The sequence below is a fragment of the Bemisia tabaci genome, chromosome 7, assembly GCF_918797505.1.
Source record: "Bemisia tabaci chromosome 7, PGI_BMITA_v3".
NCBI lineage: Eukaryota > Metazoa > Arthropoda > Insecta > Hemiptera > Aleyrodidae > Bemisia > Bemisia tabaci.
In genome coordinates this window covers 42,848,346-42,875,163 of record NC_092799.1, presented here as the reverse complement: position 1 = coordinate 42,875,163, position 26,818 = coordinate 42,848,346, and the positions used below count along the sequence as shown (strand labels likewise).

Genomic DNA, 26,818 nt, shown 5'->3' with positions numbered 1-26,818 from the left:
CGTCTTTCTTGTCAGATTAGGCACGGAATTGTTTCAAATTTCCGTCATGTTCATAATTTAAGGTGTAAAAAGACCAATCTTCCAAGCGATCGTAAACAAAATAACCTAATGATTCACAAGTTAAGTGCATTTGGACAATTCCTCCAACTCACGGATATGGAAGGACAAAATATTCGAGAAACATTCAAAAAATTTTAATCCACGAATTATTAAAGCATCACGAACGGTGCCTTTATTCTCTTAAGATTCTGAAAAGATATGTAATGTCTTGACTACGGTTACATTTAGGTAAGCAATTTCTGATTCTCTCTGTTATGGTTCTTGAAAAATTCCCGATATTTCTTTGGTTTCTGAGTCAATGGCGGGTGGATCTTTTCCACAGATCTCTCGCTCCAGTGAAAATTGATGCATGAAGCATAACGCATAACGTGGGAAGGAACATCCAAAAGACACGTATAGTTGCATTCGGGTGTTGTCAGTGTACCTTCGCCCGGTAACGGCACGTCGCAACGCGTCGCGTACACAACGCTGTGCGGGAAAGAAAAGCAAAACGCCTTCAATTTTTTACAAGCAACACGCACATCCAATAGACACGAATAGTTGCATCAAGGCGTTGTTAACGTAACTTCCTCGATTTCTCTTACTCTGAAGATCGAAATTCACTCGTTCTCTCCGGTAATCGCTGTTTCACTGCTCGAATGATGTTCGATCCTTCGAAAATTGTATCACTACTCATTAGAATAGTTTTTTCCGACTGTATTAATTACATATCTTACTACAACGGTCAAATAGAAAACCTGGGTCCACTTGACTCGCCAGTTTCCAGCAGATAAACTGACTATTTGAAATTTTGTGGGTAGGTAGGCACCTATTTTCATGGTTTTTTGTTTTGTTTTATTTTGCACATGACTGTTGCAAAGCTTCGAAGATGATGCATGAAACAAAATGGCGGGTTAAAGTCAAATTTTATCCAAAAACACCAGTTTAAGGGTTTCGCAGATAATGAGGCTTCCTGTATTTTTACAATTTTTAACGTGATTTGAGGGTCATTGCACGGGTGAACTAAAAAATTTCATGTTCCTTACATTCTCATAAATTAGATCAAAGGCTGTTTATTATTCCTTTCGTAGGGAAGCTCTCTTCCATTAATCACCCAACCATAAAGCGAGGACCTCTCGGTGTTCAATTAAACACGGGACGATTCCATTTTTCAATTCCTCGTCATTATTTCGAATCGACAAGTCAGACTCATTTTCCGATCCTCCGATGCACAAAACGGACTTAATGAACAGTTCAGCGTTGTCAAAACATGCTAAAAATAATACTTTTTCATCGATAGATCATTGGACTTATCGCATGATGTAGCGACCGTGCTTTTAATCCCCCTTGCTTTTTTTCTCAGTGACCCACATGCCTTGTTCTCGTTTTAGCAGATCGATGTTTTCGTATTGTTCCACTGTGACGTCACGGATGCTTCTGGGCTGGAGCTGACGCTCACTGCATATTTCATTGGCACATGTATCCGGTGGCACGTTCCATATTTGACATTAATAAGCTGGTTTTGATTCCCATAGGGTAGAACGTGCTGTCCCTAGCTTCAATTTCAGCATAACTGAGGAGTATTATGTGATTGGGGCATGGCTATTCTTGACCGGACACTTCGCGGCTGGCAGATAATTGGATATTTTGCGAATGACGTCAAGAACGAGAGAGAGGGATAAAATATATGTGACTATTTTCTCGGTTCTTTTTTGGTTTCAACTAAATAGTGTTGTCGAGTAAAACCAATTTTTGCCTCAACCATTTAGCGCTAGACCGGTTCCACTGAAAAACTGGATGGTTCAACCATAGTTTTTTTTACCATACCAACATCAGCCAAGCTTATGATCATTTCTACCCCTCCCCCATTTTTTTAAATCATGGTCTTGGTTGAGATCATTTGTCAAAAAACATGAGAAAAAGAACATAATTCTTTCAGACGGTTTGAATTTTGTTCTAAAATATACTAATTCTCATAAAGGATGACGCCCCTCTGGCATTGTCTTCAATCGCGGTGTATAACTTGAGAAGTTGCCTACCGAAAATAAAGCAAACCCGGAAAAAAATAACTAAACTATTCCCGAATTTCGAAGAAACATAGAAATTATAACGATATCTTTCCGGCGATTCCAAAGTTTTTCACGTGATCGAACGGATCTTGATCGAATAATATCACTTGAAGATCAATCTGATCGACATTCTAATACTTCCCGTTTCCGCAGTAATTTAGGGTTCAACGCTCCGTCCGACCTATCGATCTTCGATATATTACCCGCAGTTGATTCATATTTCGGAGTTTTTGTCGTTACCTCATCCGGATAATTGCGCGGAATCGACCCAAGATTTCAACACCGGTTTCGTCGGTAATCCAGGTGGGGGGAGGTGGGAGGGCGGCGGAAAACTGCGACGGAAAATGAAGAGCGTACGAAGTGAGGATTTGTTCGCCGGTTTTTGTTTCACTCCGATGCGCTGACTTCCTTCGATTGTCTCAACTCTCTGATTTCATATTCGTTTCCGTTCAGATCAATCGATATGCGCCTTGCTGCCGCGAACTAAGCCAAAATATTTTTGAGATTCTGCACTGATTTGTGCAAGCGGCGTATACTTATTGCACATGATGCATTTACTTTTGACACCCCCCCCCCCCCCCGCCGTTCAAAAGAACCCCTTCCGTTTCTTCGAATGCTGACAAAAATTTCCTGAGAAACTGACAACAGCTTCATAAAATTGGTTAGCTAGATTTAAGGTTAGATGAAGCACTGGCGTCGTGCATCCTCACTGTTGTTTTGTCATTAAATCTAGAAATCACGAGTATACGATGGAGTCAAAAGTTAAAAGAATTTAGTTTCCTTTCAGAATGTACTCGATTATCATGGATTTAAACTTGCCACAACTGCCTTCCGCCAATTATCAGAACATTTTCATGGAGTGTGGTAAGAGTAAACGGAGACCTCGCTATTGATTTATCGACAGTGAAACTCCCAGACCACGTATTTCGGTTTGCGACGTCGTCGATTTCCTGTCATACTTCATTTTTTTTCACGGGAAACCACTTAACGACAATTTTTGAAAACTTCAATGATTTTTCTTCTCTGCGCAAAGAAAACTCTGGGAACTTCAAGGAATGAAATTGATGTCTTCTCTGTCAAAAAAATAAAATGGAGCGGGGATTTTTATACAAACGAGATACGTGGTCTGGTCACTGTCATTATTTACATCGATACACTTTGTGATTAGAGCCTATGGTAAATGAAAAAGGTTTGCGACGATTAAGACAGATTGAAATATTGGTTAATTAAAACACAAATTTTGTCTCAAGGTAACATACAGAAGAATTGATCTCAAAAACACCGGTTTAAGCCCAGTGATTTCAGTTTGAACTCATGCAAACCTATAGGCTCGATGTAATACCTAAAACTCGTTTCCATTAAAAATCTCAACAACGCTACGCACACCTCTTCCACGCATGCTTCAATACTACTTGTCAACACAGCGAGTGTGAGATCTCTGCTCCACTGACCACATCCAATGACTTTAAGCGGATTTTAGGTTGAATGAAATTAGGTCTCCTCTGCTCATCGCCGTTAAGACAATGCGTCAAGAAGACGACCGCGTTGACAACCGCATCCGTTCATAAATTATACGCTGCGCAAGCTTTGCATATCCCAAGTAAAATCAACCTGTCAAAAACTTCACTTCTCGTGCGGAATGTGTTCGTAAAATACCGTTTTATCACCCTGAATAATTACAACTCAAGCTCATTAATTATAGAATTCACAGAGTATGACCAAAAGAATCCATTCACAACATTTTAGTTCGTCAAACTCGTCACTGCCAGATAAAAAGAAGGAATGTGTTACCAAATGGACACTAGAAGACAAGAGAATATCATTTAACCTAGAAACAGCGGCCGGCAGCAATGTTTCATTTCCTCTCAGGAGAGGAACATTCCTATCTCTGCGTATAGATTCGACTGAAAATTGACGAGAATTCTCCATTACTCATGTTCCGCACCACCATTTCAGCCTAAATGTTTGGTTTTTTGCAAGCGTGGAGACTATTTTGAGATGAGAAGACAACATCCCGGCACTACCGCGCATACTACTTAACAGCTACTTATTTTTGTTGATTTACGTTACAGACATTAGGAGTCAAATCGTCTTTCCACAAACAGAAGAACGTATTGACAGCTACTTATTTTTGTTGATTTACGTTACAGACATTAGGAGTCAAATCGTCTTTCCACAAACAGAAGAACGTATTTACATCTCAACGTGGCAAAATTACCACTCACAAATTGTACTTATACAAAAATGTTGAAAAGTTCATTTTTGAGGCAGTTTCAACAACCAAGAAATGACTTGAAAGTCATTTTTAACTGATCGGAATGCGCGTAACGCTGCGCGGGAAAGAAAAACAAAGCGCCTTCAATTTTTTACAGGCAACACGCACATCCAATAGACACGAATAGTTGTATCAAGGCGCCGTAAAATATGGATTTGCTTGGATTGACTTTACGATCTTTGTGTTGGGTTACGTTCATTCCGTCATTTCCCGTGCGAAGGAACGTAACTCTATTCCAACGTTGCAACATTGACACGAAAAATTCGATTTTTAACAATGATGCATCTCGGCAACTTTTGTCAACAGTTTTTCCGTTTCATGCGCGAGATCAGAGGCAAAATGAGTGAAATTCTCAGTGCGAAAAGTCCAAGATTTTCCTGGTAAAAATTCGAAATGAAAGGGATAATTTGGCAACATTGAAATGCAGTTACGTTCTTTCTTGCGAGAAACGACGTCGCCTGGGAAACTATGACTTTTGCCATTCGTAGGAAAATAGTTCCAATATTTTCACAATAAATAACTTAAAGAAGGCACACTAACTTTTGCACGAATGCACAATACCGGCTGATAAGCATGAATTGGACGTATTTCTATCAAACGGAACTATGTGCATTAAGACACGAGCCCTGGGACCCATAAGAATATATGCATAACAGGGCTCACGTCATGATGCACATAGTTCCGTTTGATAGAAATACGTCCAATTCATCAACCGACTCGCAGAAAATCTACTTGAAAAGTGATTCACTGCCCTCGTGAGCGATGATAGACGACCGCTATGAATAAGAATTCCCCGATCGGCGCACAGTGGATCGAGTGGTTGGGAGAGGTCGGACAAAATTTGAAAACTTTAAACGCGTATAACTCCGTTTATACAAAACTTAGAGGTTTTAAAAGTGGTTCCACTGGTTTCCTCGTGAAATTTTCTTTTGGGAACACCCCTTAAAATTAAAAATGTGACGAATTCAACATCAAAATTTGTGGTTTTAGTAAAAAAGTTCTCGTCCGACTTCTCTGATTGACTCGATCCACTGTGCGGCGGTCGAGGGCGAAAAAATACGACGAGCTCTCAATCACTGACAAAAATCGCCTTCTCTTTCGTCGCCCACTGATAGCATCGAATCTTCGAATGGAATACAAGCTCAGAATTCTAGTCATCCGATCGAAGAAGAGATGAAAATAAAATATCTTACTGTGTGTCCATTCGAAAAATGAGCTGCAAAACAAAGGTATGAATCGAAAGAGAGGATAGTGGCCTACTGAGTTACACTTTTTCTGCCTTTAAGCCCCTATGTGAACAGCGTTGCCGCAGAATTTGAAAAATTGAATTTCCAGAAATTTCCCTGATTCCCCTGGCACATTTTGGTGAAATTCCCTGACAATCGAACACATGCCCGATTGTTAAAAATACATAGTTAGAAATAGTTTTCAGGCAAAATTTTTGGTTCGAAACGGCAAACTCACTTGAGAAAGTAAATGAAGTTGGTTGGACGATTTTCCCCTGACATTTTCGTCATTTTCCCTGACATTTTAAAATTCCCTAATATTTCCTGATTTTCCCGGAATTCCCTGACTGTGGCAACCCTGCAATTCTTGTCTTTTCACAGCTTGGCCCTTGACATAAGGGAGAATTCGAACATAAAATTCAAATCAAAAGAGCCCCAAACTCCGATTCCAAAATCCGATTCGGAAAATCAGGTCTATTTTTTCTTTCTTTTTCTTTAATCCATCGGTATAGATAGTCTCCCTTTGCATAAATACGTCCACTTATGATTCTTCACTCATTAGCTTGTCGTTTGATCCATTCATCTCTCGATTTCCTAAAATCCAACCAGGAATCAAACCCAATACATCACGCGAACAGGTTAAGACTCACAGTACCGTTAAGTCCCAAGTTGATCCTTCCAACTGGTTTGATGAACGCCCGAGCTTCGAGAGAGCCGAGTGCCCGCCGACCGAAATGGCAATAGTGATAACTCGGCTCGAATAGGGTGTCAATCAGCCGCAACACTACTCATCTAGAACCGCGTATCGTCAAAGGAAACCGAATAGAGATACGCGGTTTCTCTTAAGCACGACAATTGATCAGAGTGATCGGATCAGATCCAGATTAATCGCGGCTCACCGTGGATGGACACACTTTAACATCTTTCCGGCTATTACTGCCGTGTTAAGGAAAAACGCCGTATGAACCGCCAGGCGTTGCCAAATTTCCTTGGATAAAACAAGAATTTCCTGGTAAACTTGTGAATATTTTTAATTCAATTTTTCGGGGAAATTTGTTCGTATATTGTTCTGAAGTTCCAGAAAATTTCAAGGAAAAATATTCATAACTTTCCTCAAAAATAAACGTGTTATCGAAGGAAATTTGGCAACTCTCGAATGTTCATACGGCGTTCTTCCTTAGCGCGGATGTATTAGTCAGCCTCTGAGGAGGCCGCAACCGGTTTAAGGTGTCGTTTCTAAATGCGGCTTGACCCTTCGTTTCTTCTCGCCGGTGTCCTTTCTGCGTAAATACGAAAGTAGTTCTGCTCAACTTTTGATCGAACTTTTCTTCCTGTTGGAGTGACCGCTGACCGCTGAGTTTGCCCGGTTACGTAATGGCTATTACTTATTACTCTTTCCTCAATTTGCCAGCGTTAATTCTAGTGAAGCGTCGTAAAATTGGATTTTTTTTAATCCATGTATTGATTATTTTTTTCGGCATTTAAATTCTTACATATAAAACGTTAACCTGGTAAAAATAGGAGAAGTAGAAGCCAAAGTATGAGTTTAGGCATTGATTTTTTTGTGATCTTTTTTTTTTAGGTTTAAAGAGTTCATTGTTTCGAACCCTAGTTTTTGAAGAGGGCCACTCTCTCTAATTAGAAGATAATCATCATTTATAGATAAACACAAGTGATGTTAATTTTACGTCAGGTTTGAAAAAAAAGTTGTAAAATTTCGAAAACGGGTGTTCGGTTTACTTTGCTTTTCTTAAACCCACCTGGCAATTGACGGCGAAATATGCGAACGAATATTCTAGCATCTATTGTGTTAAATGATTGTACCAGTATACAGTGAGAAATTGATTTACCGTATCAGGGGCTTGGGGGACAAGTCGCTATTACCGTTTTTGCTCATTTCCGAGCAAATACCTCGCGTCGTTTTGAAGCTTTGCGACAATCACATGGATCCATTACATGCGGAATGAGAAAGTTCAAAACAATGACTTGATCTAGATGACTTTAAAAATCGGGATTGAGGAGCGAATTTTTCAACAGAATATGCATTAAGAACTAGTTTTACTTGATTCATACATATCTCAATTTTTTCAAGAAATGTACTTATATGCGCCTTGTCCTCCAAGCCCCTCATATGCTATGTTTCCCATTATGTTCTCCATAAATTCGCTAACCATAATGAATCGTCATTATGGTGAGCGACTCGAGAAAAGTCTTTATAGGCGGAAGCCTTATTTTCCAAAAAAATTGGACCAATTTCGTTGAATGCAGCAGCAAGGACGATTCAAAATTCGACTACAGGTCCGTTCCGCTGAATTTACTGAGCGCATTGTTTGTGAAAAAATGAGGCTACGGTCGAGGAGCTAGGATGTAAACCGCGATCGATTAAGCTGACCATTAATAATGAAAAGAGAATCCGGTTGAAAGAAGCGCCGGCGAGGACTCGAGGAGTTAGAGAGGAGAGGACGTACGTCGTACGAGACCCCCAGAGGCTGGATTAAAGGCTCAAGACTAAGGAGGCGCAATGACGTCACGGATCACGTCTGCAACGTTGCCACGTCATTTCAATTGAAAATCATTGTGAGTCAGGGTGTTAAACTTTTATCACTCGATAAATGGATGGGGATCCTGCTGGGATACTTTGGACATTTTTAGTCACATTGATTTTGTTCCGTTCGGCTAATTTGTATCCATCCATAGGAAAAGAGACTATATTAAAATTTTCAAGTTAGAAGTTCAAAAAGACACATTGCGGGCTAACAAACAATACCGCCTACCTGATAATTTTGGCAAAAGAGTTAGCGACTTTGATAGATTGTACAGTAAAAAATTGCAAATCTAACCATAAAATTCCAAAAATTGCAAAGTTTTACCTTCGGTCCGCAAAATCGTAAGTTTGTAAATAGGCGGTATTATTTGTTAGCCATCGATATCCACTGGGAAGAAAAATATTCAGACGTACGATTTGGACGTAATTACGCTAAAAGGAACTACGTTGCACGTAAACCCTATGCACATAGCTCCTTTCAGCATAAACACGTCCATTTGAACAGAGTCGAAATAGCAGATTCAAACCTCTCAACAGAAACATCTGAAGTGTCCTGTGAATAAGCTGCAAGCGTATTACATAACGTATGTGCTACTAGAGGGCGCAAAGTTGCATTATACGATTTTGTATCCTAAGCACGACGGTTTCCAACGATTAAATATATTTTTGGGGGGAAATTTGGATTCCGGAACGACAAACGTCAAACTGCCAATGCTCCGGTTTGGCATTTTTGAGTGTTCTTATTTTGTGTTCAGATTTTCGTGAAAAAACTCATCCGCAGGTTCTGATATCAATGACTCAATTTTAAGTTCTTGTTGAAATAAGAACACTCTTCCGTGGACGGTCACATACATGAATCATCAAACTCGACAGCTAAGCATAAAATGGCCAAGCATAGTCCGTGGCGAGGCGTGAATGATCGATTCTCGATATTTCCCCATTTGAAGCTATGGTAAAGAATCGATTATTGAGATGTTCGTTGTGAACACCCTGTTTATCGACCCTTCCTCATAGGTTTAAATGGCATATCAATCGATGGATCGCAAAGCGCGCCACGGAACTGAGCGTGGTGGCTCGGCGGGCGTGAGGATGCGCCTGCGGTCAGACCAGCGGTCAATCACTCACCTATCGAGTTCCGTCTTGTTTGTTCTTAAAATTGGTCGCCAGATTGCTGCAAAAACAAACGATTTTCCCGTGCAAAATAGCTTATAATTTGTCTATTTTTTCGCCTGTCCGGCAACGTCGCTGAGAATTTTGCGTCGCGACGCGTCTGCCCGCGGCTTCGTCGCTCGTCAATCAATCGCGGGCAGTCCACGCGTCGCACGTTGCTCTACAGTTTCCCCTGCTTCCAAATCCTGGTTACGAGTACACAGGGATAAGATGACTGCCCTGCGGTAAAGAAAAAAGCCATATGAGCATCGCAATGCTGCCGAATTTCCCTTAATTTCCTGTTTAAAAAGTAGAACATCAGAGACACTTGCACCTAGGCAACGTCGCCTATATTACGGCTGATTCCGGCTAAATTCGTAAAATTAGTCCGTGTGACTGTTGCACACGCACAGAATCAGTTTAGGACAATTCTTCGTTTTTCGGACGAAGGAATGTAACTCCATTCAAAGGTTGCAAAACCGATTCAAACAATTTAATTTTTTAGGTGAAAGCACGTACTTTTGCGGCAATTTGTGTCTACGATTTTTCTGATTTTTGCATGAAATCAGGGGAAATTTGTTGAAATTTTCAGTGAAAAATGTCCAAGATTCTCTTGTTAAAAGTACAATTTGCGAGGGAAAATTTGGCAACATTGAAATGTAGCTAAGTTCTTTCGCGGGGCGAACAACGGATCAATCCTCGCCGTTAAGAACTACTGACGTTAAATTAAACGTCTCATTTCGACGGATGCGAATGAACGAAGATGACGTCGTTTCAAAAACACAGCGAAGTCGACGAGAACTTACTTGTCGTTAGTCGTCTGACCATTTTGAAGACGTTGCTAATGAGGTAGGACACTGGTTACGGATAATGAGTCCCAGTTTGTCGTGGAATCCGGCATGAGGTGAGTAACTTGCCGTTGAGGAAGCGGTAGAAAGTTCCAACCACATTTTAGCCAATCTTTGCACCACTTTACAAGGGTTCCCGAGGTGAAAATTTTCTAGCCTATACTTAGAAATGCTGTGAATTTTTCCGCCTTGCACAAATATGACGATGGTTGCCCGATTATAGCTTACAAAAAGGTCATTTTAGAAGAATTAACAAAACTTGGACTAGGATCTGACAACTCTGCTCGTTATTTTCATTAATAGAGTTGAATGTCCGGCTTTTATTTTATTCACGTTTTTACGGCGTCAGGGCATTCTTCACCGACCTAACTTTGCGTAACATCTAGTTTCATTGTTTCCTTTTGCTTGAGAAAATCTGTAAAGCATTTTTCTGCAACTCGAGTATGATAGCCGGTTCTTTTCTGAGAAAGGTTCAGAGTATTTGCTGAAGATATCATCAATTTTTAAAATTTTATGTCACAATATTCTCCAAGTTTAATGAAACACGATTACACTGGTCCAAAAATTGATTTTCGTCATTCCTTTAGGTGTCATTGAATGCTTGAAAAAAACATAATCATTGGGTGACTTTCAATGTCACCTCTAGCAGTGTTAGTGGTCAAAAAGGAAAAACTTTAAAAATAAACATTGTTAAAGATAAACGAGATGCGTCTCCAAGTTTAAGGAGAAAATCATTCTAACGAAAGTTACATATTCGGTTTATATATAAAGGATCTTATAATATTTTTGAAGCTACTTTTTGCGGGCAGAACGAAAAAATTGTTTGTTAAAATTAGGATAGGGCCCGCATCATAAGATCTTTTCTTGAATAATAGGGATTCCAATAATATTGAGGCCGTCCGAGATACATTGGTTAAGAGAGCCTTTACAAATCAAGGACGACTGCACATTCAGCCTGGAGAATCTTTTAATGGTCAAAACTATACGACCTTCTTTTTGTTCCTTTCTTTTCAAATGAGCGTAAAGCAATGCCTTAACTACGACGAGGCTAACTATTTGTAATTTTGTTTGCTGTGAAAAATTCAAAGGAAAGTGTTTACTGTAACTGCTCACAAAAATTACCCTTCCAACTATATTTCCGTCAGTTTACAAAGAGCCTCTGACGATAAATTTCTCAAAAACTGCTGATCAAACTTATCAAGACGATGGTTTTATCAGCGGTTGTTTTTGACGACATCCCCAGCTTAAAACCTCGTTTCCTGAACCGCCGGGAAATCAAACTGCAGTTTGAACTCTTAATGCGCTTGCAGAGTGAAATATGACGGGAAATGCTCGCGATTCAGTTTAAAGTTACAGAATCAACGATCCAGGTTTCCGCAGAGAAGATTTACTGCAGTTTGAAATAGCAGGTCGAGATGGGATGGGATCAACGACCAAAGCGTTCGCCGCCGCGTCGTTATTCACGACAGGATGTTTTGCCTTCAAATCTGCTGCTAGGCAACTTACAATGCTTCACTGTCGCGTGTTGACTACCTCGATGATTGAAGGCAAATCATGCGCCGGACTTAAACCAAAGTTTGAAGCTCTGGAAATGTCTACGTCCTGCGTCTGAGGAAGTAGAGGACTGGAGGAGGAAGAGGTGTGTACTGAAATGACCGAGTAGAATAAGGACATTTAATTTGAATGGAAAAAAATAAAATAAATAAAAAAAAACAAGATGTTGGGACGGTGAGAAATAAAGTTTAAAGGACGATAAATTCAGCATTTTGGGGACGAAAAACATTTCTATACGTCGCTTACTTTTATTTTCAGACCAAAAGAAACGTTTGCGTTGCAGTTTGCACAATTTTTCTTTTTTTCCTTTCGGTTTTTCGTCATTATGTGTGCTAGCTTGTATAACTTACAATTTAGTAGATTACTCATGAAAACATAGCAGAAACATTCAACTGATTCCCCCGCCTATGATCACTTCAGCCTATGTTTTCTTTCTTGTTCACATATAAACGTTTCTTCTTTTTTTTTCAATTAAAAAAGTTGTTTTTAGTTCACATGACTCCTCTTCACACATGAAAGAATTTTATTTCGAATTGATACAACTTTTCATAACTAATTGCTTCGATAACATCTTGTGAAAACAGCAAAAGACTTCCGGCTTTCCGTTGAAATTAAAATACTGACCACAAACATATTTCTTCAAAATGAGCGTTTAAAATTGTGTCGTCTGACTTTTAATGCACAAACCCCCTAACAACGAACATTGCTCTAGAAAATAAGCGTTTATAATTGTGTCGTCTGACTTTTAATGCACAAACCCCCTAAACATATTTCTTGAAAATAAGCGTTTAAAATTGTGTCGTCTGACTTTTAATGTACAAACCCCTTTTCTGTCATAGTTGAGCCCTTTTCGCTAAACGCTGCTGCTCTCTTGATGTTGAGCGGCCTTCAGAGCGGGAGACGACCCTGCCACCCCCCCTCCCCCAAGGCGACCGCCCCCCAATCACTCAAAACTGGGTTAATACTCGAGCGCACAATCCACTCGAAGGCATCATGACTCTGCACTTCGATCAGAGTCTCCGATCTCGGGTCAATATTGCGCCGCGGTGGTGGGTGGGAGCCTTTTATTTAACTCAATTAACGGCCGAGTCGGGTCGTTGTTGGCCTGCTACATCGTTTCTGACAAGGTGCCAGACTTAGCGTCCAGACTTATGCCCCCGGATATCACATGGCGCGTTATCATATTTTGGCCACCTGCTCCTGCGAGGTGATATAGTTTAGGAATCTTATGGATCGACCTTGATGGATGCATGCTGATTTGCAGTAGAAACGTTTCGACGACCAAAGTGCGAAATCACGTATCTCCATTACGATGTATCAATATACCCGATCTTACCTTATTTTTTCGAGGAGAAACATGCCAATTTCATCGCTTGAAATTCATTCAGAATGTCTGCTAATAGAGAAGAAAAATCGATGCAGTTTTTAAGAAATTACGTTGACTAGTTTTTCAGAGAAAGAATAAAGTATGACGGGAAGTCTACAACGCCGCGAATGGAGATACGTGCTTTCGGACTTTAATACTCGATATCCAGGTTGTCTGATAAAATTTCATTTCAGGTTTTCCTGATATTTTCAGTGAAATTTTCTAAATTTTTGTGCGAGTAAATTGACGCTTGTGTGAATAAACAAAACAACATATTCAATTAATTGAATCAAGTTTTTCACTTTTAAAGATGATAAACTGCTTGTATTTATTTAAAAAATGCCTGACGTACTCGCAATAGTTTGCTATACAGCAATAAACCATGTAAATGCACACAACGTACATGCACGTTCAGTTTTAAGGCAAAGATTTAAATTCTGCGAAATTTTTGAAAGGGGAAAAGGGCGGTTTTCAAGATTCTAGGGAGGGAGACCTCCAGGCCCATCCTGGCTCCTTCAGAGCTACGACCATGGCTGGACGGAATGGCAAATTTTCCAAAAATCAAGGACATTCAAGGACTTGAAATTTGGATTGAGATTCTAATTTCACAGGTTCAATGCATTTTTACGCCTCCTCCTCTAAGAGCCTCGTCATTTCAAGTCCGGCGCAGTTGCCAAAAGAGCCACAATCAGCAGAATCTAGGCTTTTACAGGACGTAATCCGTTGATTTGAGGCTCAAAAGGCAGCGAATAGCGCGGGTGCATACTTTCGATTAGACGCCCGCACGGTGCGGTGCCGGTGCGTTGAAATTGCCATATGGGCCGCGTTATCACATTTGTCACGGTCAACGGCCGGCCCTTGCGCTTGGCGCCGCCGCCGTCCCAGGCCACTTAGACGCCTTTTTTGGCGCGAGCCGCGCGTAATTGTTCGAAATCCCCGTTCCGATGCCCCATTTTTTCAAGGTAGCGCCGGAATTATTCAACTTTTGAGAGTTCGCATGAATGGTCGCCGAGAATAACGTCGCGTCGCGGAATATTACGGAATCCGCGCGCGTGTGGCATTCCTCCGTGATGCAAGTTCTGTTGGCACCGTGTTCCTTAGGTCCAGAAAAGTGAGTCGAGAGCTTTTGAAAAGGTGCGGAATGCGTCTGCGCCGAGGTAAAAGGTTTAATGTACGCAAAGCTAATTTTGACACTGCTGGCCCAATGGAGATGTTGCATGTGTGCGGAATTTGCGATTTGACTGTTGATTCTTATGTAAAAGTTCGCGAGAAACACGATGGTGCCACTGGTTTTCTCTGAAATCAACTCCCAAGCTCAAAAAAAGCTCTCAAGTTGAGGCCAAAATGTAGAGTACCTATATTGAGAGAGTATGGCCACTGGGCCCCATGGAGAGGCTTAGGACCCAAAAATGGCGGTGCTTTGTTTTGGTTTTCGTGGATGGGAGGGGGGTCATTGCCAACTATTGACGGTTATCACCAACCGCACTTGCTGCCAACTTTACTACATCCAAGATAATTTTTCTCAAAAATTGCACACGATTAGCCTTAAAAATATGTAAATAAGTCGCAATAGTGCATTTGGGTAAATTTCTCGTTACGATAAGCAAAGAAAACTACATTTTGAGTCATTTTGCATTACATTAATTTATAGCGTCCGCCATTTTTGGGTCCTAAGGGCTCCATTCAGCCTAAGATGGCTGAGCCAATCAGAGGTGGTAACACCAGTGGCCATACTCTCTCAATATAGGTACTCTACCAAAATGGAGGGGATATCCCACGCTATCCTGTGAGTTCACATCTACATCAAGACAAACTCTCCATGCAAAGATACGGAGCAAATACATTAGCAGTGATGCCTTGTTTTCAGTTTTGGAGTCCCCAAATAAAGTGGCAGCCCTGTCAATGTATTTGCTCCCTTATCTTTGCATGGAGAGTTTGTCTTGATGTAGATGTGGACTCTCAGGATAGCGTGGGATATCCCCTCCATTTTGGTTTCAACTTCAGAGCTTTTTTTTGAACTTGGGAGTTGATTTCAGAGAAAACCAGTGGCACCATCGTGTTTCTCGCGAACTTTTACAAAAGAATCAACTGTCAAATCGAAAATTCCTCACACAAGCAACATCTCCATTGGGGCTGTGCGAATATCCGGACGAAATTTCATTTTCATCTCTAATGCGGTGCAATGCGTGGTTCCTCGCACAAAGGTCTCGTACTGAATTTATTAGCTGCGCCATTATTTTCCAGAGGGTCCAGTTCATTTATCTAGAAAGTCATTTTTAGCACAAGCGTGCGTAGGAATATGACGTTCGGTCTCATGACTCGAGAAACTTGACTATCCACCCACATAAGTGAATCTAAAATCGGTAGAAGAACTTCACGGAGAAAGCCCCTTTAAAAAATTGATAATATAAATGACCTCTTTGAACTTTCTCCTCATCATCTTTCATTCAGATACCTACGGCATTGTAGACGCAATTTGTCAAGATGGCACGTGTGACATGTAACATAGCACACTGCGTGATCAACCAAGTTCCTAGATCCTCAATTTATCGATCCCACTATCAAGTCCATAAAAATATCAGCTTCAATATAATTTTAAGTACCCTTTTTGTACTTTTGTACTTTCATACCGTGAGCGTCAATCGAAAAAGGAACCTACGTAAAACCCTGATACCCTGCTGATACCGCACAATTTTTAAACAAAAAAAAAAACGAACCAAAAACTGTTTTTTATCAGGTTAGATCGAAAGATTGGAATTTAATTGCTCTCACGAAAAGCAGCCAAAATAGATGTTTCGTAAAATTTCATCACCTACTGTATGGTTTCTTAACTAGTTTATGCTCATGCTCTTCGAAAGGTCCTAATCAATTCTCCTCTAGAAAAAATGTTGATTTTTATTTACGTAGGGACTTAATAACTGTGGCCTTAAAAGTTAGACGGACTTAGAAAAAAGTGCATACACATTGGTGAAAATAATAAGTATCAACACAGTAGTAGTGGAATGAAACGGCGTGGACGTAAATGCATGGATGAAAATTTCTGCAGTATTTTTCGCTTGAGAGAGAGCCACTTTCGATTGGTCCATAATTCGCCCAATTAAAATTGGTCCGTCGGATTTTTACTCTTGCCTTGCGTGGACAGCAACCATTCCCAACATCACAACGACCATTTACCCGGTCGCGAATTTGAGACATACGTAATTTCATGCTTTCACTGAGCTTTTCCTCTTTGCCGCCAGGTCCACTTGTCTCATGACGCGCGTAAATCCCAATTAACTTGTGCAGTGTCCAGCATACCCAGATTCAGCGAGTCAAGAAAATGCATTTTCTGATGCACCTTCAGATGCAGCCACCGGAAAGTGCTTTGTTCTCCTTTCGTTTGAATTCCCTCATTGTATGAACTACATCAAGTCGTGCGAGAGAGAAAAGTGAGTTGAAACAACTCCGACAGGTGTGAAAAATAGCAGCCCGGACACCGTTTGTTTCTGTATACTTCAGAACAGTAAAAGGTACGGAAAAAAGGACTACTTTTATAAGTCCTATACAGTGTACCCCCCCTCTAACTTTTGAACGAATTGAGCTAGGGAAATGAAACTTTGGGGATGTTCCTATCTCAAAGGGGACCATCTTTTGGGGGGGTCAAAATTTTGGTCCCCCCTCAGGGGGGGCGCCGGGGGCCCCCCAACTTTTTTTTTTCAAATGGCAACCCCTATCTTGTGATACCTCATTCGAAAGAGCATAAAAAACTAAGAATTTTGGCGCAAACCGCAGATCAATATCTCAATTTTTGACCGAGTTATGATAGGTCAAAGGTCAACTTTGACCTATTTTCAAAAAATCATAACTCCGGTTCAAATTATCGTAAAGGAAAAAATAAAACGGGAAAATTTACCAAATTGTGTCCGCTTTTAAGTAAAAATTGCAAAAATCACATCGATTTAATTTTAAGGGGGGGCTCGGACCCCCAAATACGTCAATTCAAAGGTCATTCAATTTTCCCGCGAAATAAGCCAATTTCCCCTGGATTTGCCTCCACATTATCTCAGTAAGGTCAAAATCAGTTCAACATTACGTTGGCAAGTCCCCAAATTTCGGGAAAAGTTAAAAAAAAATGATATTTAAGGTAATTAAATTTGACCGTTTAAATATCATTTTTTTTTAACTTTTCCCGAAATTTGGGGACTTGCCAACGTAATGTTGAACTGATTTTGACCTTACTGAGATAATGTGGAGGCAAATCCAGGGGAAATTGGCTTATTTCGCGGGAAAATTGAATGACCTTTGAATTGACGTATTTGGGGGTCCGAGCCCCCCCTTAAAATTAAATCGAAGTGATTTTTGCAATTTTTACTTAAAAGCGGACACAATTTGGTAAATTTTCCCGTTTTATTTTTTCCTTTACGATAATTTGAACCGGAGTTATGATTTTTTGAAAATAGGTCAAAGTTGACCTTTGAGCCTATCATAACTCGATTTATACATCGTATACTTAAAACTCATTACATATGATATGGGTAATTTCCCTGCATTGAAATTACGTAAAAACGCCACTACCTCCGTCTCCAGTATTACATGTACGATGAAGGCGTCTGATCATCTAGACTAACGAGGCGAACTTTCACCTCGATGGTAAAAAGATCTTCATGAACACCACGGCGTCATTTTGAACTAGAACTGACACGATCTTCTTATAGTCAACGCCTAAAAATAAATCATTGTCCTCGCGTGTCTCAAAGTAAACCAAAAATTCAACATAGAGCCCTAGTAATTCAAAATTGATACATAAATTATAGTTTAGAGAGAGGGGGAGGTATGTAATTCGCAAACCTTATTGGCCACTTTACCGGCTCTAGGGGTAACTCGGTTATCTTCCGGAAATATAATGCGTCAAACTCGTTCGGATTAGAATAGGAGGGAACTCTGCATTAAAAAAAATACTTATTGAAAAAAAAACTTAAAAACTCGAAACTGGAGAACGAAAAAAAACTCGGATCAGAATTTTTGACGAGCATATTTTTGAAGTATTTTGATTCTGAAAGGGGCGTTGCCTTGATGCGATATTTCTGATATATTGAGCCTTCGCGTAAACAAATACACTAGAATCACACTTTCAAAATATTTTGGACATATCGGAGTTTTTACTAAATTTTTCAGTCTTTAAATGAATTAATTCACGCTTATTGGCAGGATGATATATCAGTCAGTGCTATAGAAACGGATTAACGTCCGAAAATAAGGCTCGATACTTCGTAAAACGTAATTTTGTCGGACTTTTACATTAACTATCAAACACTGACTAACTTGGACCGACATAACCCCCTGAAAATGCAGGTAAAGTTATTAATCATGCAAAATTCGTCATGCGTAAGAAAAGACAGGAGAAACTTACTTTTAATTTTCCTAAACTCGGACAGCGGCCTTAGTTTGACGTCGCCTCGCTTTATTGAATCGAGAAGAATTTCTCTAGGTGTGGAAGCTTGTGGTATCCTTTGTTTTGGCGTATACACTCTTTCCGAGGCCTGTAAGTAAGAAAAGAAAGTCAACAATTATTTCTAAACTAGATATATACTTTTAAAAACGTATGTTCATCGGCAATTAATGTTTAAGAATTGAAAATCCTACGTAACAACCTAAAAAATGCATGCATAAGAAATCTTATACATAAGATAAACAGCAGAAAAGAGCCTCCCCGATATTATTCCAAAAATAAATTGTGAAAGAATAATTCTGATAAAACGAAAAGAGATGAGAACATGGAGAGTATTCGACTGGCATAGATACAACACCGCTGAAACACAGTCGCGTCATAATGATGAAAGAAATCTGTTACATATTGGCATAATAGGGAGCACGCAATTCTAACAGCTCCGAGGTAGCTGAGATTGCATACCCTCTCGTTTGAAGGCGTTTTGTCGCGCTGTTCCAAGCCTCGCGGTATCTATAACTCAAGTACGCGAAAAGTTACTATTACGAGGGCCTCATATCGAACTCTTTATCGATGTTTAATGTATAATCCTTTATACTGAGTTCACATCCCCCAAAATAAAAGACTCCGATGTGAAATTATTATTTTTCTTTACTGGAATGAATTAGCGAAACGGAAAATTCCGAGTTAAATTCATAAGTGCACACAGTGGATGACGGAAAAAAGTTATAAAGAATTCTTTTTCGCGAGAGAGCAGCAGCATACGCTTTGATATAAAGGGATTAAATTGTAACTTCCACAAATATTGCGAATTGGGATAAAATTAAGCGAATATGTGATTGTTTTGACTAGATTTATTGTGAGTTTGAATTGATTAAGTTGAGTAGGACGTATTTATGCTAAAAGTAACTATGTCACGCAATCCCGATGCACATAGTTCCTTTTAGCATACATACGTCCAGTTGATTTCGGTGACTTTCGTTGCGCAATTCGTGTTCTGTGTGATGGATCAGACTCCTTAAATTCGTATCTCGTCAAAAATAAATCTTTTCTGCACTGGAAAAGAACACATTGGATCTAGAGTCCAGACTCTTAAAAACATCGACAAGGAAAAATACTCTTGATTCAATCAGATTTAAGCTTAAATCAAGAACCAAGCCTCTTAATTTGAGCGGATTTCCTTTTGATTTAAGCAGCTTAAATCTGATTGAATCAAGAGTCCTTTTCCTTGTCAATGTTTTCAAGAATCTGGACTCTAGATCCAATGTGTTTTTTTTTTCAGTGTGAGAGGAAATTTGGCAACATTTACTGCTCATACGGCGTTTTCACTTAGGCCGGCAGGATAGGTCACGAGGCTCTGGTTACACTTACGCGGTTCTACCGAAGCAGAGCGGAGTTCTGGCGGCGGAATGACGAAACGTCCCGTTCATCGGTGTCGGCAGTGCATCACGAGGCGCGTGTTATTTTCCGTGTTCGGCACGGTTTCGCGGTTCGGCGGATCGAAAGTTTTGGCACGGCCTTTGTCTCGCCGACGAGCAATGACTCATGCCGACTCAAACGCCGTGCTTTTCGCGACTGATTCAACAGGGCGACCGAAAACTCACAACTCTCCGACGCATTACAAACCGCGTCATGCCCAAATTCCCTCTCTTCGTCGCCTCTTTAACGTAAAGACGTATCTTACTTTCTGCATGAGCCCCAAAATGCATGGATTTATACGTATGACAGGGCTCATGTGAAAATTGAGAGACGCCTTCTCGTCTGAGGAGCGAAATTTTGTTGGTCCCAGCAGCGTGTCCAAAAAGAACTTGCCCTGGATTGGCAGCAGTAGAGTACCAATGTGGGGAGAGTAGGGTCAGGGTGGCAAAATTTCATGAAAATTAAAATCTTGAAATTCACCTGAAATATTTCATGAAATTTCAGAAGTTTATGAAAGATATTGAAAAATACCGGTTCCTTTTCATGTTTCGCAAAAAGTAAAAATTGCGACTCTCTACTATTTTTGTGTATCTGAGTGCTGGTTGCGTACTCTAGCCCCTGAAAAATATAAAATATTTCACACCTTCGTGGTATTTCATAAAATATTTCACTGAAACTTCCAATCTTTCATTTCTTTCTTACGCTCCAGGCCACCCTGAGTAGGGTCATGTCGGTAATTTTGAGGTTATAGGAAATGGAGCTTTTAGGGCCCAAAAAGCTAGTCAACCTATGAATTCAAATTATCCTGAGTGATTTATTATTACTTTTGTTACGACCCTTGGCTTGTAGAGCACGTATTTGACTTGTTTTTTGCTTTTTCGACATATTTTTGCGAAAGAGCGCTTGTTTATGAACAATCTTAGTCATTTTTGTTGGACATTGAAATCTGAAGATTTTCAAAGATTTATTTTGTGGTAATAAAGGTTGTGTTGTGCTGACACTTTCAACAATCAGGCCGCTGATACGGCAATGACTTGCCTAACAGGAACTCAGGTGCCCTAGTCGAGGATAGAAAAGGAAGAGGAATCACTGCATTGAGAAAAGCTCGCTACAGATAACCCCCATCATGTATCAGGGCAAAATGTCTAAGTACAAACACCGGAGTGTTCTTTTTATAATAGTGTCAAAATTTCAAAATGGCGCGTGCAAAACGCTGGTTTCTTGAACAATTAAAGATAATTTAGGAAGAAAACACTGGCAAAAAACATTGATTTTTAAAAAAAAAAAAACAGAAGTAGAGAAACGGTATTACGTTAAGCGCGACAACAGTTTTTTAAGTGAGACTCAGACCTGAGTGACGAGTGCATGACAGGGAGTTGAGCTCTAAAATTCCGAATTTTCGCTTTAATAAATCACCACACAATCCTGCTCTCCAGCTTGATAGCTTTAATCTTTGACTGCAGCGTGATTGTGAGTCATGAAATGAAAAATTACGGCGAAGGTGCATGATTAACGGTCTTCCATTTCATGTCTCCAGCGCACTTCTCTGAAATGTTATCTCTCATGAATTCATCACTCCACGAGAAATGGAACACAACACATCATGCACCCGTGTTTTTCCGGCGTCTTCCTTGCCGGAATTGAAACGCTTAATACACCTATGTTGCCGTGCTAAGGAAGAACAGAACGGCGTATGAACATCCGTGAGTTGCCAAATTTCCTCTCAGAAAAAAATGATTTTTGAGGAAATCGTAGGATATTTTGCCTTGAAATTTTCGGACACTTCGGACAAACTTGGGAACAAAATTCTCTGTGAAACTGGGCGGAAAATATTTGTAAAATTCCCCGAAAATACGTGATTAGTCGAAGGAAATTTGGCAACGTCTGAAGGCTCATACGCCGTTTTTCTATAGCACGACAGTACATGCGCCCTTCATTATGATGTATGATCGTTCAATGTTTTTGCGATCTTCTCGACAGCTGTCTGATTATGAGCTGGCGATACCATATTCAGTCTTCGAGAACTAAAACTATCTATACCTCTTGCTTCTTCTTCACTCTATCTCTCCCTCCCCCTTGTTCCTCTTTTTCCCTCTTTCTTTTTCTCTCTCATCATTCAAACTACTTTTTCAATTCGGACTCCAAGAATGTCAACACATTTTTAAATACTTGACGTAAAAGAGATGCGTTTTAAATATAATGGAGACTGAAAAATCACTGAAAAAAGTATGGTAACATCTACTGTAAGTCTACTTGACTACTTACACAGTGAAACTATTTAGTGACAATCACCTGAATTATGGCAGTATTCACCAGAACTCAGGCGATACTTGCCATTATCTGGTAGATGCTAAGATAGAGTTTGGTGTTTATTACCATACTCGGATCATTTGGTCAGAGTATGGTAAAATCTACCATATTTTTTTTCAGAGACTTCTGCGTGGAAGGTCAATTTAGTCTCTTCTATTTGGATCCATTGACAAATGAAGTCCCGGTTTATTCGACAATCGCATGTGAGTGAGCTTCCCGGACTTATTTTCGATTTTTCAGTCTTGGATGAAAGTCTCAAAAAAATTTCTCACTTTTTAGAGGCTTTGAGACCTCGATGCTATATGTTTTCTGTTTCGCACGAGATAGATTTCTTGCGTAAATCCAAACCGACAATGAAAGCTCCATTGTTCTGCCCGATTTGCGCTTAAAAGGCGCCGGATAAGTCCATTGACGGTCTGAAATTGGACTTAACAGGGCCAGGACAACGTTATCGAAAAAAGGGGCGTTGCCAATTTGGTTAACAGGACTCAAGAATGCAAAAGGAGGTGTTTTGCAAGTGAGCACCGCGCGAAGCGTGAAGATAGGAGCCGCGATAAGCCGAGCGTTTTATTGCCAAATTTTGCGCGAATATTTGCCGATTCCACGGAAAAATCCCGGAATTTGACGTGAAATGACACAAGCGCTGGACATTGCAAATAATGGGCCGCATATTTACATTTTCTTAGATGTAAATCAATCGATTTACATTTTACAAGCGGTGCACGGCATGATGTACCGCGCGGCCGCGAGGCTTGAATCAGCCCGAGTGATCGTAATTGAATGAAATAGTGTTTAAGAAATTGTGAAAAACACAATGGAATTAAACAACTAGATGTTGAAGGGTTGGAATGCACCTTATCGCTTATATCTCCGTGTTGCCGCGCCCCACCAACAATACTGCAGAACAGATCGAATTCGATAGCGGTTCGATGTATCGTTTGGTTCAAAACAGTACAACATAACCAGACAAAAATTTTAAGATTTAAGTAGGAAAAGCTGAAAATGAGAAAATTTCTAACAGTTTCACTTTACATAGCCATTTTACACTCATGAGAATCAAAAATCCACCACAAGAAACCCGTTCTCTCAGATCACTCAATTGACTTTTGCGGCTACGTTTACATGTTGAACCAATCGATATCGATACAATCTCACCTGTTTGATGTATCGAATACGATCCATTGTGTTTAGAAAAGAAACCCGTTGATTCTAACGTACAAGACGGTGCCTATACGATAAAATGGTAGTTCACGACTGGTATAGCTAAAAAAGCGAAATTCGTCTCATATGTAAAAAAAAAAAAAACAGCTATGAAGGCGAATGTGAAAAATATCCAGTCATTTCGAACCAATTTTTTCAATTTCTAACTTTAAAATTTATCTTGTTCGTCTCAAACGTGACCGCCAAAGCATGTAGATGATAGCACGTACTACCCACTACCGTCTTGCCCAACTTGAAATGGATTGAATGGAAATGGACTTGTTTCAATCCTGTTTGAAATGTGTACAAAAATAAATATTCAAAATTCAATTCACCTTTTTTCAAATTTTTCAAAATCTGGTTTTTAAAATATGTTTTACCATTGAAAAAGGTTTTACAGAGCAAAGAATTCCGAAGTTGTTTCGTAAAATTGCTTAAAAACATTTGCAAACCGATTCTGAAAAATGTGCATCTTAAAGACCGAAATTAAACTTTCTTAAAACAAACTTATTCGGTGTGCTATTTAAGATATGAGACTCGATTGCATGGGAGGATATTATTTGGACTACATTTGCAGTTAGGAGCTACAAATTCTGGCTCATCCATAAAAAACACATGCCTTTAAGGAAACTAATGTTAGATACGTTGTTTTTAAACTGAGCCAGAAATTGTAGTTCCTAGTTGTAAAATGTAGTCCATTTCTAGATCACAAGCTGACAACTTCATCGAAGGAGCTCCGCTGACTGTCTAGAAAAATTACGAACTACGATTATACGAAACCGAAGATCAATACCCCTCTATAAACAATTGAAATTCTCCAGCGAAGTCAAGGGCTTTTGATTGGAGTTTGCGGCCCAGCTCCACCGCCGGACAAAAACCACTAATGAACCAGCGGCGGCCCGGGCTATTCGATTAGCGAGCCAGACTATTCTAATGTCACATTTGAAGTGATATAACCACGTCGATATCATAATATGCGGGCCCCTTCTTACGTAACCCCGCATTCCTGAGAAATGTATCGATGGAAAACCAAGGCGAAATGATTCACTGCGTGGGTTTAGGTGTCATATTACGAAAGTAAACAAGGTCGGATTCGGTGGAAAACTTGGCGATTTACTACGTTTTATGTAAGAATATTTATGACTCCGTCAGCACTTAGCAACAAAAATAAATGCTTCGGAATAATTGATGTGAAATCAATTAGCTGTTCAAAAGTAAGAAAACTGGAATTTCTTGGCTTTCCCCGCGAAATGGTGTGGACCCAGCACCATTTCTCCACCTTGTTATGTACACATGGTAAAGAGGACTTAATTGAAAATAGTTTTCTGACAAAATTTGTTGTTCCCCTCATACCCATTTCAAAAAGCAAATAACGATGATTTCACACATTTTCCGTGACATTTTCGTCATTTTACCTGACATTGCCCGGTTTTCCCTGACTTCTTAAAATTCCTTGAAATTCCCCGACAATTGAAGATGCGATGGATGTTTTTCAGACAGTTTTCAGACAAAATTGTTCGGAACCTCAACCCCATTCTAGAAAGCAAATACAGATGATTTGACACATTTTCCCTGACATTTTCGTCATTTTCCCTGACATTTCCGAGTTTTCCCTGATTTTTTAAAATTCCCTGACATTTCCCGGTTTACCCGGTTTTCCCGGTACTTCCCGACTGTGGCAACCCTGAGTTTGACGAGCCTTGCGATTCAGGTTCAGCGTTTCAGCCAAGTCGAGCGCGGGGTCCGTCCTAAAAACCCCCAAAAACGCTTTCAGATCCGGCGGCTGCTTTCGTTTCTGGGCCGGACGGAACGGGACGAAGCAGTCCAGCGGTCTTTTTATTGACGTCTCACGACACGAAACGGGCGCGGGGCGGCAGGGGCAGGGGCTCTACAGTGAAAACTTGGAAAGTGAGTCCTAGGCGTGGTCGCAGTTCCCCGAGATGCTTGACCTAGGATCGCATCTGGCGGTGGCGGTGGCGTACCCAAGTCGAGCAGAGCGGCGACCAGCCCCACGTGCCCGTGACCCCCGAGGAACAATACACTCTCTCGATGCCGATGCGATGGAGCACTTGGAACAGGTTACTTTGCCATCTTCAGCCGTGCTCCCGGATGAAGGGTCCCCGGCCGCCCCCCCCCCCCCCCCCCGCGAACGCACTCCCGCTCCCGCCTCCGATTTACGCTCCAAAAGCCTCTTTTGCGAATACTGGCGTGTTGAGGAAGAACGCTGTATGAGCCTTCAGACGTTGCCAAATTTCTTCCGATAAAAACCGAATTTACTGGGAAAATTGCGTACGTGGGGAACTGAGAAAATTGAATTATGTGCATAGGGTTTACTTTAAATGTAGTACCTTTTAGCATAAGTACGACCAAATCGTATCTGAAGGCTATACAATGTGAGAAAAATTCCCGAAGTGTTCCAGTACTATCGAGCTAAGGAAGAACGCCGTATGAGCCTTCAGACGTTGCCAAGTTTCCTCCGATAAAAACCGAATTTACTGGGAAAATTGCGAATGTGGGGAACTGGGAAAATTAAATTATGTGCATAGGGTTTATTTTAAATGTAGTACCTTTTAGCATAAGTACGACCAAATCGTATCTGAAGGCTGTACAATGTGAGAAAAATTTCCGAAGTGTTCCATTACCATCGAGCTAAGGAAGAACGCCGTATGAGCCGTCAGACGATGCCAAGTTTCCTCCGATAAAAGCCGAACTTACTGGGAAAATTACGAATATCATTTTCCAAAATTTTTAGACAATTTTGTTCGCAATTTGATAGGTGCCAACATAGCCGAAGAAAGAGGAGACGTATTTGGAGCACATAAAATGAGCATTTCCATTGATTTTGTGCTCCGAACTTCATGCGAAGCGGCGATCCCGATATCGGAATGTGGCTGTTTCGAAAACGCCTTCAAATGTGGTGTGATACCTCACGCATTCCGGAGAGTACGAATAGTTGTATCATTGCGCCTTAGCAATGCGACGGAAGATCAAAATTGAAATAGCCCTCACGCACGCTCTGCTGTGCGAAGGAAACACGCTGCATGAACCTTCAGACGTTGCAAAATTTCCTCCACTAAGAACCTAATTTACTGAGAAAATTTTGAATATATTTTTTTCCAAAATTTTCAGACGATTTTGTACGCAATTCAATCTAAAATATCTGAAAATTTCAAAGAATAATATACATTAATGTTGTCAAAAATATGCATGTTTTATCACGGGAAATTTGGCAACTCTCGAATGGTAATACGGCGCTTTTCCTTGGCACGGCAAAATATTAGCCTGCAAATATTCCGCTCCAAGACGAGAAGGAACTTCCAGCGGGAATTATAACTCAACGCATTTCAAACGATCTGCACAGTTATTTTCCTTGGGGGCGAATTTCCGCGGGTA

The 26,818-nt window shown here is 40.4% G+C and overlaps 1 protein-coding gene across 3 annotated transcripts in view; it reads right to left on the bottom strand.

Moving 5' to 3' along the window:
* spir (spire type actin nucleation factor) overlaps window positions 1-26,818 on the bottom strand; it is a 442,084-nt gene that overhangs the window by 99,352 nt on the left and 315,914 nt on the right. For all 3 annotated transcript variants that reach the window (XM_072302604.1, XM_072302606.1, XM_072302605.1), the window contains one exon: window positions 18,461-18,590. In XM_072302604.1, the coding sequence (XP_072158705.1) occupies window positions 18,461-18,590 (130 nt within the window). The remainder of the gene's footprint in view (window positions 1-18,460; window positions 18,591-26,818) is intronic.